Source organism: Sorex fumeus, unplaced genomic scaffold, assembly GCF_029834395.1.
Source record: "Sorex fumeus unplaced genomic scaffold, SorFum_2.1 ptg000098l, whole genome shotgun sequence".
Classification (NCBI taxonomy): Eukaryota; Metazoa; Chordata; class Mammalia; order Eulipotyphla; family Soricidae; genus Sorex; species Sorex fumeus.
In genome coordinates this window covers 32,451,377-32,464,175 of record NW_026606155.1, presented here as the reverse complement: position 1 = coordinate 32,464,175, position 12,799 = coordinate 32,451,377, and the positions used below count along the sequence as shown (strand labels likewise).

The window sequence follows — 12,799 nt, the reverse complement described above, 5'->3', positions numbered from 1 at the left end:
AAAACATACTTGCATTCGTATATCAACTACAACCTTCTTATTTCCTACATGGTGACTGATTCTTTCAGGATAATAAATTATAAAACGCTAAGTGGTTTCTCCTGTCAAACCCGTCTGAGACAAGATCATAAGCTTTTAAATGTCATTCCAACAAAACCTAAAAACAGAATAACTTTTTGTCAAAAACAAAAGAGTACAACGGCTTGAAAATGCTAGTAACAGACAATAAAATAAACTAAAATAGAAATTTCTAGGAATCCTGACTTGTCATAAGAATATTTTAAATATTTTAATTAGTATATAAAACTACTTCAATGGAAATTTCACTATTATTAAATAGAAAGATAAGTAACAACACACTCCTGGAACTGTCACTCTGGCTCCTGAGAGTGAAAACAAAAGTTCACTCTGGATAGCATCTGACAATAGTTTATTTGCAAGTTATAGTGTATCAACCAGAAATCCTATTTCTGGGCAAAGACACTGACAATGTCTTTCACAGCTCCATAAGAAAATATGTATGAGGCAGCAAAGTGTCAGAAACTAGAGTTCATGACTAAGATACTAGATCAATAAAATGAAAACTGTGGAAATATAAGAACATTCACTGTACAATGATCAGAAATTGATGATCATGTAGCAATACAAAAAATATCAAAAACATAAAATTGAGTCCAAAAATATTTCTTCATAGTATCAATTACATAGGTTGTAAAATAAGACTCACACAAAGCAACATTATTTCAGGAAAAAAAAAATATATATAGCACTGCACTGTAGCACTGTCTTCCCGTTGTTCATCGATTTGCTCAAGCAGGCCAGTAACGTCTCCATTGTGAGACTTGTTACTGTGTTTGGCATATCGAATACATCACAGGTAGCTTGCCAGGCTTTGCTATGTGGGCGAGATACTCTCGGTAGCTTGCCAGGGCTTTCCAAGAGGGGTGGAGGAATCGAACTCGGGTTGGCCATGTTTGCTGCATGCAAGGTAAATGCCCTACCCGCTGTGCTATCGCTCCAGCCCGTCAGAAAACAATGATAATATAATTGATTTGGCTGATTTGATACTGTATACCTGATAAAAAAGAAAGGTAGGAAAGGCAAAGAAAAGTTAAGGAAATAGAAGGAACAATTCTTAGCCTTTTGTAGCACTGTCCTCCCATTGTTCATTGATTTGCTCAAGTGGGCACCAGTAACGTCTCTATTTTGAGAGTTCTTGTTATTGGCATATCGGATACATCACGGGTAGCTTGCCAGGCTCTGCCGTGTGGGCGCAATACTCTCAGTAGCTTGCTGGGCTCTCTGAGAGGGGCCTTTGTTATACTTTAAAATAACAAATTTGTGTTAATTTTAAATTTTTCATATGAAACTTTGTATTTGAATATTTTTTAAATAGACTCAAAAATAAAGCTTCTGGAAGAAAGCAAGATAAAACGACATGCCACAGAGATGCCTCCAGACCCCACAGCAGGCTGTCTTAACCAGGGCAACTCGGAGGGGGGTGGGTGAATTTCCCTTCCCACCTCAAAAGAGACCTGGCAGCCAAAAATCCCCAGAAGTCAATCACCACTGTCCTCACAGTCGCTCTCCACAGACTCCAACAAGCCTCACCCATGAGTGAATCTGCTATATTCTAAATTTTAGAATTCCTAGTGCACGTGACCTCTCACAGTCTGTACCACTGAAGTACCAAGAGTAGCACACAACACCTGACGGTGGTACAAACTGTGAGAGGTCATGCGCACATACTTTCTCATAGGAAAATTTATTGGACTATTTTAGTGGATTATTCATTACAAGCATTACAAAATTAAATGTTTCAGTTCTGCTTTGGAGGGAACAGTTTGGATTTGGGGTGGAAACATTTGAAGTATGGTGGTGGGAAGATGAAATGGTGGTAGGATTGGTTTTCAAATATTAAATGTAATGAATAATTGTGAACAACTTTATAAAAAAATTAAAATTAAAATAATACATTGGCCTTGAAAAAATATTTTAAAAATAGGACATACAGTTATCCCCTGTAGCACTGTAGCACTGTCGCCCCATTGTTCATCGATTTGCTCGAGTGGGCAACAGTAATGTCTCCATTCATCCCTGTCACGTGCTAGTGTAGCCCAATTGCAACTGCTCACTCCAGGAACATGAAGTGAGACTTTCTGTTACTGTTTTTGGCATATCGAATATACCACAGGTAGCTTGCCAGGCTCTGCCATGCAGGTGGGATACTCTCGATAGCTTGCCAAGCTCTCCGAGAGGGATGGAGGAATCGAACCTGAGTTGGCCGCATGCAAGGCAAACACCCTACCTACTGTGCTATTGCTCCAGCCCCAAAGTTATCCCCTAGTTGTTTAATGCTAATTGACTCTTAAAAGTAAATTATATATAAGGATGGTTCTTTTCTCTGCATACAAAGTGCCATGTTTTCTACATAAACTGACACTAATTTGAAGTTACTATGCTATTTTGCCAAAAATTAGTTATTATTAAAATAAGTGAAAATAATTGGATAGAGAGATAACACATTGATTAAGGCAATTGCCTTTTCTATCTGGTTTGATGCCTAACCCATGTATCGTTCACTTGAGCATCATCAGGAGTAAGCCCTAAGCACTGAAGCATAGGGCCCCCAAACCAAAACCAAACAAACAAAAAACTAAAGTGTGTAAAATCATTTTAATTCCTTACAAGTCTATTCTCAATGTCAAATAATTTACTCCCATATTCAATTTGAATGCAGTGATTATAAAACTCTATAAAGCTTTAACTATTATTTAGCTATAAGCACTCAACTTGTAATTCTGCATAATTTTTTTCTTTCTTCCTTGTTTCCTTGAGTTTCCACATAAAATGCCTTTTATTGAATCCTACACAAAATAGAAATAAACTAACTGTAAAAGTAACATCAGAATTATGATGCAGATGGTTTTTAAAAACTGAAATTTTGTTGGTTGAGTTGCTTAGTGGTTAAATTTTAACATAATAATACATTTTTAGCTTCACCCAATGCCTTTACCCTTGTAACACATGATTTAGAAAGTCACAGACTAGCCATAATAATTTTTAAGAAATCTCCTGCTTCTGGACATTTTGATTATTTCTATCTCTTCTGTCTTGTAAAATAAAGTACATCAATAAATATACATTGGTTGCAACTTTAATTTTTAAATAGATGGGTTGGTTTAAAAAGAAGTATATCAAAATTAAATATGCCTCTGAGAAAGCCTGATTGAGCTCAACAATCATTAACTCATATCAGAAGCCAACCTTCATTGCTCTATAATAACTTTAAACTGGTTGCATTATTTAAATTATTGAAATATGTTGTACATGTTGTACAATTGAATATTGATGCTGATAAACTTATTTCAAAACTGCTCTCTCTTACAACAGCAAAGAAGAGTTAGGGTAAGACTTGAGTTCTCTTTTCTCCAATAAAAAAGACAACATAATCAATTTAAAACTCTCTTATCTCCTGCACACCTTAAATAACACAATACTTGGATACAAAACAACAAATAAATCATGTATTAAATAAGTACATAATACCAAAATTAGCTTGACTACAAAACTCAGAGCTCTGTCCTCTATTTCATATCAAAGTGAAGATGGAATTTATAAGCACTTTAATCAAATACTGATGGGACAAAGAAGAGAGCAACCCTTCCAGAAAAAGTGTTTATATATGCTACTATAAAATGTCAGCACTTTTAAATCAACTCTTTTATAGGAGAAATTGCACAACAAAATTTGCCCCCACAAAAAGTATCTGTAAATGGGGAAAAGATACATGGAAAACAAGGAAAGATGGCTGCTAAACTTTACAATATATCCAAATATAAAAAATATATTTCTATCTGGGGCACCCTGGAGCAGGGCAGGTGAATCCCACCACCTGCCCTAACAGAGCCCCAGAAGCCAAAAACCTCCAGAATTCACCACTGCCATGCTCACTGCTGATCTCCACAGGCTCGGACAGGCCTCATCCATGGAAATGAATCTGCTGGAAAACTCAGGTATGAGATATTTGTGACCGAAATCTCCAGACTTTCACAGAATTGGGATAGGCAACCTCCCCCCAACACCCCTTTCTTCTAAGAGCCTGCCATTCACACCCACGAACTGACTCTTGTACAATATAAGCTCACTAAGTGGCCAAAATTTAGAAACTCATAAATAAATCTCAGAAGAGAGCAACAAGCTTCAGAGATATCTACAGACCCCAAAGTCACCATTAAGTTATAAATTATCTCCAGCTGTATCACCCTATTTAAAAGCTTAGAGATCCTGGAGCATCTCATACTCTATACCACTGATATACCAGGAGTAGCACAACATATTTGATGAGTGTAAAGTAGAAGGTATCTGATCTCAATCAAACTCTATGTTTTTGATACAGGATAAGATACAACAAGCTACACACACTAAGGAAACTTTTTTGGATCATTTTAGTGGAATATTCATAACAATAAAAAATAAATTATTTAGGACCTGCTTTGGGGGGCAGGCTTGGGTGGTGGTGAGAAAATTCAAAATAATAGTGGTGGGAAAGTGTAATGGTGGTAGGATTGGTGTTAGAGTGTTGAAGGTAATAAATTATTGTGAACAACTTCGACAAAATAAAATTAAATTTAAAAAAAGAATTTTTTCTTTAAATGACATAAAAAATGCCAGCAAGGAAATGATAACCCAAGGGATTAAAAAAAGTAATTTAAGCCAGATAATGATTTTAAATCATAAACTATGCTGAGTCAGAGAAGGAAAACCATGTCTAATAGCGAAAAACGTTTTCACGTGGAAAACAGCGTAAGACGGCTGACATGATGAGATGATGGGAGAGCCAATGTACAGGAATAGAAAAGGAGTTTGCAGGTACCCATATTATCTAGAACCCTCTAAAAAATCTATTTTATAGGTAAGGTTCTTTGAAAGTCAGTCCTTTTCCTAACCTAAACCTCTCTGAGACATACAGGAGCAGATATGTTCAGTAAAGATTCTATATCTCCAGTTAAAATTAGCTCCACTTTGGGATATAAAGTAACAAAATATGAGATTAATACCCAAGAATAGCTGAAATCAGCACCAGGAGGATTACTCCATAGCTTAGAGGCCAGCCGGGCATTCTAGGGGAAAGGGCAGCTCAGATAGAGAAGGGAACACCAAATAAAGGGTGTTTGGAGGATCCTCCCAGGAGGGGAAATGCATGTAGAAAATAGACTATGGACTGAACATGTTTGCCACTCAATGCCTCTTTTGCAGACCACAACACCCAAAAGGAGAGAGAGAACACAAGGGATTGTCCTGCCACAGAGGTAGGGGGGGATGGGGGGATGGGGGTGGGGGGGATATTATCCATGGTGGAAAATGGGCACTGGTGGAGGGATGGGTATCTGATCATTGTATAATCGAAACCCAAGCACAAAAAATTGTAAATCTACAACTGTACCTCATGGTGTTTCACTAATAAAAAAAATATATTTTGAAAAAAAATTAGCTCCACTTCAAGTCTAAAATACATAAACAGGCATAAAAGAGAGAGAGAGACCCTCAGAGTTATACTTAACAGTTAAACAGCTAAATCTGTGTCTCTCAATAAAATGCTATGGAGTTTTATCAGTCCTATTTAACAACCTGGGCATGAAGACATGAGATGACATTAGTAGAAAGGTTTATGAGGGTAACTGGGAGAGGATAGGGGAAGGAATGGGTATTTGTACAAATTATTTCTCAAATTTGACAAAGCATCAGTGTCACCTTATCTAAATTGTAAAGCTATGAGTTCTTGTCCCCACTAACATACTTATGCAATTTTGATTTGACTGGTTTTCGGTACAGCCTGGGAACATATGTTTAGCAAAATCTTTGTAAATGATACATATATATATGTATATATATATGGTTAAGTTTTGACTAACAAGTGTAATATGAAATTCCTGAACTCTATGAAGACAAGAAAATTTATATAAGTACATTTTCATGTGTATGAAGAATATACATATATATGTATACATGTGTATATATATGTATATATATACATATACACACACACACATCCTTTCAACATAAATGGGTAGGGAAAAATATAGATGAATTATTGTTTCCCTGAGCAAGTACCTTAAGACAGCTCTAGGTCATTTTTCTCCTTCAGAAAGACTTGGGGTAGAAAATAATTCAAATTACTTGTAGTTCTAAGATAACATGATTTGTGTATTTTATTAGGTAAAGAAAATAACATTCCATATGAATATTGTAAAAACGTTTTAGTTTTAAATTGATCCTTAATATCTCATTTTTTCTTTTTTATGATCTTTTTAAAATTTCTCTCAGAATTCTCAGATTTGACATATTTTAAAAGAATGTTTATAAAAATACTAAATACCAGATTCTGGTTTACATAAGTGAAACAAAACATAAGTAGTAGAATGTACTAACATTTTTAAATATGCATGATTTTCACAATATACAAGAACTTTTGGTGAATCTTTAAATGTTGATGAACCATACCATACTTGGTTGGGAATTATTTGTTCAACTTTGTTTAAGGCAATTTCAGCAGCTAAAGAAGAGCTGATGCCATCAGTAGGTCTCTGAAGCAGGATGTTCCTTTGATCACATAGACTAGTTCCCAGATAATAATAGGTGATATATGATGGAAAATATTATTAAATGAAATGATAACTTCACACATATGCACAATCTCCAAGTTTGCAAAAATTCTTACCAAAAAAATCTTAAATTATGTATTTCTGTTAACAATTTGTCTTCTTTAACACCCTAATATTATTGTGGCTCTATAGTTTCCTATGTCAGCCTAAGTTAAAAATTCTTAGCCATATTCAATATTTTATTAGACTTAAGAAAATATTCCTGAAGAAGTTCAGTCTACCTGCAAGTGCTGCTTTTCTGCATGACGTCAGCTCGATGATACCCAGAGAGTTTGCAAAATCCGTCATTACTGTAAACTACAGGCCAGTCCACAATCTGGGCATTTCCCAGTAAGAAACTCGATTCTGAAAGAAAGAGCGAAAAGAAAACTTTTAACTATATTTTACAGGGTACTTTTTTCAAATTTCAAAGACAAATCCAGTCCACTGTCTATTACCATACACTCCTGAACACAATCTCATCAAGAGGCAAATTAATTGTAATTATAGTTTGTCATGACACAAATAATAAACTCATTCTTTTAAAGTTTAATAGATATAACAAGCTGAGTATGAATAAGTGAGATAATGCAACAAATACAAGATTTGAATACAATTAAATTCCATTGAAAGCAAAGTGGTTTATAATAACTCTACATTTAAGTATACTTTAACTTATGAAAAAATATGGTTAGTGCTAAATAAATGTTACTGACTAAAGTAATTCTATATAAAACAAGTCAACTTTTTAATATTTGAACTAGAATCTTTTAGAAGAAACTTCACAATTTGGACAGTGGAAGACAAATTTGCAGAAGGTTTAATTAAGCCATGAGGGAGAAATAAACCCTTCACCCTCTCTCTGTGAAAAGCCCTGCACTTACATGTCTACCTACAATCTAGTACTTTGCTTTTATAATCTAAAGGTACCTACCACTGATTGCAGCCATGTAGTCTGGAGTCAACCACATACCCAAACAAATACGCAAACAAAACAAAATCAAAACTTTACAATGGGTTTTTGTCTCTTAGTTTATCTCATTCAAACAGAAATAGTTTCCATCTCAGAGAAAGTCACCTCTTGAGTACAAAATATTAATTTTGGAGTGTACTGTTTGGTTTGGGCTGGAGCGATAGCCCAGCAGGTAGGGCATTTGCCTTGCATGTGGCAGACCCAGGTTCTATTCCTCTGTCCCTCTTGGAGAGCCCAGCAAGCTACCGAGAGTATCCTGCCCACAGAGCAAAGCCTGGCAAGCTACCCGTGACGTATTGGATATGCCAAACACAGTAGCAATTGTCACAATGGAGACATTACTGGGTCCGCTCGAGCAAATCAATGAACAACGGGAGGACAGTGCTACAATGCTACTGTTTAGTTTGATATATGTTTTAACTTACACATGCAAGACCTGAACCTTATACCTGAACCACACTCTGGGAGATTGATGGTCAACGTGTAATAATATGTACATGAAACATATGCATGAAATTATGACCCTAAATAATATACAATCGTGTAAAGTAGTGTTAACTCAGTAAAAGTAGATAAACATTTTAAGTTGCTAAATTATTGGTGAAGTTTTTGATCATTTATACTGTTATTTAGAATAGCATATTATCTATTCCCAAATTTCTGACAATGATAGCACAGCGGTAGGGCGTTTGCCTTGCAAGCGGCCAACATAGCCGAACCGAGTTTGATTCCTCCGCCCCTCTCAGAGAGCCCGGCAAGCTACCGAGAGTATCTTGCCTGCACAGCAAAGCCTGGCAAGCTCCCCATGATGTATTGGATATGCCAAACACAGTAACAATTGTCACAATGGAGACATTACTGGGTCTGCCTGAGCAAATCAATGAACAACGGGAGGACAGTGACAATGACAGTTTCTATTGGGTTGTCGGTAACTTACTATTGATTAACAAATTCTTTATGAATTAAAAATTGTATTTTCTTGTTCAGTCTGAGTATATCCACCAAAGATAAATATTTTGTTAATTTAAATGATTAATATGAATTAAGTAAAGAGCTAATTAGAACTCGATGTTGATTTCTTCCTCCAGGGAGCCCTCAGCTTTAGCCCTGAAAAACATCAGTTATTTCTTTTTCTTCATAAAGCAGTGATTATTTCATTACAGTTAACTCACTTCAGTATAAATTGAGTGAGTATACATACAAAACTTTTAAAGGAGGCAAATATGGATGGCCATTTCAAAAGTAATGTTAATGCAATTTGGACATGCCAAATTTAGATAAATTCTTAGTCTGTTAGATTGACCTGGTAAATCTTAAATTAGAACAGAAAAATCTTTTGTCAAAATTAAATAATTTAGGGGATGGAGGTAGAGTGGGTAGGTCATGTACCTTGCACACTCCAATAACCTGGATCTTATCTATGGCACTCCATATGATCTCCCAAGCCCTGTCAGGAGTGATGCCTGAGCGCAGAGCCAGGAGTAAGCCCTGAGTTCAGCATAGAGTGGCCCCAAAATAAAATAAAATAATTCAAATATGCTATTTTTAACCATAAGTTCACAGAATTTGGAAACTACCATTACTCTAAATAAAAGAAATAGCTCTGATCTATTTTGCATAAAGATGTGGTTTTGCTTTCGGTATAAGAATTAATACAAAAAAAATCAAACTATTGAAAAATCGTAGGTGGTAACTTTAGCAATTTGGGAGATCATATGATAAATACATTAACATTAAATATGTTAAAGTTAAAATACTAAAACATAAATGTTATTAAATAATTTTTTGCTTAGGTATGACACCCAGTAATGCTGAGGCTTAATTCTGGATTTGTACTCAGGGATCACTCCTGGCAGGGCTTAGGTGACCACATGAAGTGCCAAGAATTGAAACAATGCAAGGTAAATAAATGCTTTACACACTCTATACTATTGCTCCAGCCCATAAAGCTAATTTCAAAATAAAAAAAAATCTAACTTAAAAGAGTGCAAATATTTAGACTAACCAAAATATTTAAAAGCTCTACCTAAAAATCTCTAATATATTGAAAAGGGAAATTAATTTGTAAAGAGACTTTACATTAAATCATGAACCACAATTAATCATCACAAAAATAGCATTATAATTCAACACTTACAAAGTAGTTACTAAGTCAAATGCACTGTTCTGCAAACAGGATGGAATAAAGATCAACTTTTAACCTCAAAAACTTTTTAAGTGAAATAAATGTCTGACAATCTATGGTAAATCAAGAAACACGGGACAAAATGTACATTTTGGAAAAGAATGGAAAAGATGTTTCAAGACACACACACATAAACACGCGTGCGTGCACACACACACAAACACACACACACACACACACACACACAAAAGCAGAAACTGAATGGATCAGTCCCTGAAAAGGGGAAACTCCCATTTGATCCAGCTATAGCACTCCTGGGAATATATCCCAGAGAGGCAAAAAGGTATAGTCGAGTTGACATCTGCAATTGTTTGTTCATTGCAGCACTCTTTACAATAGCCAGAATCTGGAAAAAAACCTGAGTGCCCGAGAACAGACGACTGATTAAAGAAACTTTGGTACATTTACACAATGGAGTACTATGTAGCTGTTAGAAAAGATGAAGTTATGAAATTTACATACAAGTGGTACTACATGGAAAGTATCATGTTAAGCGAAATGAGTCAGAAAGAGCGGGATAGACACAGAAATATTGCATTCGTCGGGGGAACATAAAGCAACAAAACGGGAGACTAACACCCAGGAATGGCTGAGATTAGTACCAGGAATTTTGCTCCATGACTTGAAGGCCAGCCACACGTGCTAGGTGAAAAGGAAGCTCAGAGAGAGAAGAGAGCACCAAATAAAGGGTGTTGTGAGGACCCTCCCAGGGTGGGAGAAGCATGCTAAAAGTAGTCTATAGACCAAACATGATTGCCACTCAATGCCTCTCTTGCAAAACACAGTACCCAAAAGAAGAGAGAGAGAACAAGGGGGAATCTCTTGTTCACAGAGGCAGGGTGGGACGGGGGGATGGGGGGTGGGAGGGATGCTGGGACCCGTGGTGTGGAGGATGGGCACTGGTGGAGGGATGGGTAATTGATCATTGTATAACTGAAACCCAAGCACAAAAATTTATAAGTCTATAACTGTACCTCATGGTGTTTCACTAATTAAAAAAATTAAATAATAAAAAAAGAAAGATACACTGAACTGTTTGTTCCATGAAGATAATTCCAGTTTGCACAGTAGATGGGGTGACACTGCTCATGCATAAAACTCTCATAAGTCTAAAGAGTTGACACACAAAATTTAGAACTGCCAGAGCAGCTTTAAATTGAAGGGGACCAGCAACTTGGCAGTCAAGTCCACAAGCCACCTCTGGCTAGAGTTAGATAATCTTATCAACAGCCATAATCCAGAGACTCATAATTCTCTCAGAAAAAACCATCAAACTACTTGCCATGGTCATGTTACCAGACCCCCCATGCCAGGCGGTTTCATTTGGGGCACTCCGGAGCAGGGCAGGTGAGGTCCCTTCCCGCCCCAAAGGTCCCGCCCCAAAGGTCCCATCTGGCCCCGGCAGCTGAAAACTCCAGTACTCAACCTCTGCCATGCTTACAGCCGCTCTCCACACACTCAGGCCAGCCTCACCCATGAGCGCTATCTCAGACCTCATATCACTCATATTCCAAGAGCAGTGTACCACGTTTGATGGGGTTTAAAGTAGAAGACAACCAATCTTAGAAGAAAATATATTTTTACAGAGATAGATAGATAGATAGATAGATGATAGATAGATAGATAGATAGATAGATAGATAGATAGATAGATATGAACACAAGGCTCAACCTTTAATAACATGTTAGTAATCTCTTATAGAAGGGCTTAATGACCCCTTGGGTGAAATACAACAATCTTCACATGCTTTCCTCTAAGGAAACTTTTTTGGAGCATTTTCAGCGGTTTAAACAATCCCTGTCACTGTCCTGTCATTGTCCTCCTGTTGTTTATCAATTTGTTTGAACGGGCACCAGTAACGTCTCCATTGTGAGATTTGTTGTTACTGTTTTTGGCATATCGAATATGCCATGGGAGCTTTCCAGGCTCTGCCATGCAGGCAGGATACTCTCAGTAGCTTGTCAGACTCTTCAAGAGGGATGGAGAAAATCAAATCTGGGTTGGCCATGTGCAAAGCAAAGGCTCTACCCACTGTGATATAGCTCCAGACCAACAAACAATACAAAATAAATTATTTCAGTTCTGTTTTGGGGCAGGGGTTGGGGTTCAGGATGAAAACATTTGCAATATGATGAATGTGAAATAAGGTGTAATGGAGGTAGGATTGATGTTCAAATATTAAATGTAATCAAATATCGTGAACTACTTTATAAAAATAAAATAAAATTTAATAAAAGAAAGTATCTGGCATTATAATGAATAGTTACAATATAACAGTATATGTTACTAAAATGTTTCCTTTTGCAGAGCATAGATTAGTTTCTGGTATGTAAAAGTTATTCAATAAACATTTATTAACTTAAAAAAAAGAAATTGAGGGGTAGTCTCTTTAACATACAGCACCATAAAATTGTGTATAAATCTTTCATGAAAGTCTAGGAACAATAGCCAAAGTGAAGAAAATAATGTTAAAATAATGCTAAAATTAAGATTCATCAAGCTCATAATGACCTATCAATAATTTAACTACACAAATTACACATAGTTAAATTATAATGTAAATGAAGCTTTCCTAAGAACAAAAATAATGGATAGAATTTAAACCTCAGCACTATATCAATACAATGTAGAGTAAGCACTATACCACTGTCCTCCCGTTGTTCATCGAGTTGCTAGAGTGGGCACCAGTAACATCTAACAACAAATTGCGAGACTTGTTGTTACTGTTTTTGGCATATTGAATATGTCACGGGTAGCTTGCCAGGCTTTGCCATGCAGGAGAAATACTCTCGGTAGCTTGCCGGGGTTCCAGAGAGGGGCGGAGGAATCAAACCCGGGTCGGCCGTGTGCAAGGCAAACACCCTACCTGCTGTGCAATCGCTCCACTCCAGCAGTCCAGTATAGAAACAAGAATAATAACAACAACAACGAAAGACTAGAACAAGAGAAAGACAAAGCAATGGGGAAAGGGATATTGCATGTGAACTTAGAAATAAT

The 12,799-nt window shown here is 36.4% G+C and overlaps 1 protein-coding gene across 1 annotated transcript in view; it reads right to left on the bottom strand.

Moving 5' to 3' along the window:
- KCNH5 (potassium voltage-gated channel subfamily H member 5) overlaps positions 1 to 12,799 on the bottom strand; it is a 391,167-nt gene that overhangs the window by 338,232 nt on the left and 40,136 nt on the right. Inside the window, exon 2 of the mRNA XM_056134093.1 lies at positions 6,887 to 7,010. Within this exon, the coding sequence (XP_055990068.1) occupies positions 6,887 to 7,010 (124 nt within the window). The remainder of the gene's footprint in view (positions 1 to 6,886; positions 7,011 to 12,799) is intronic.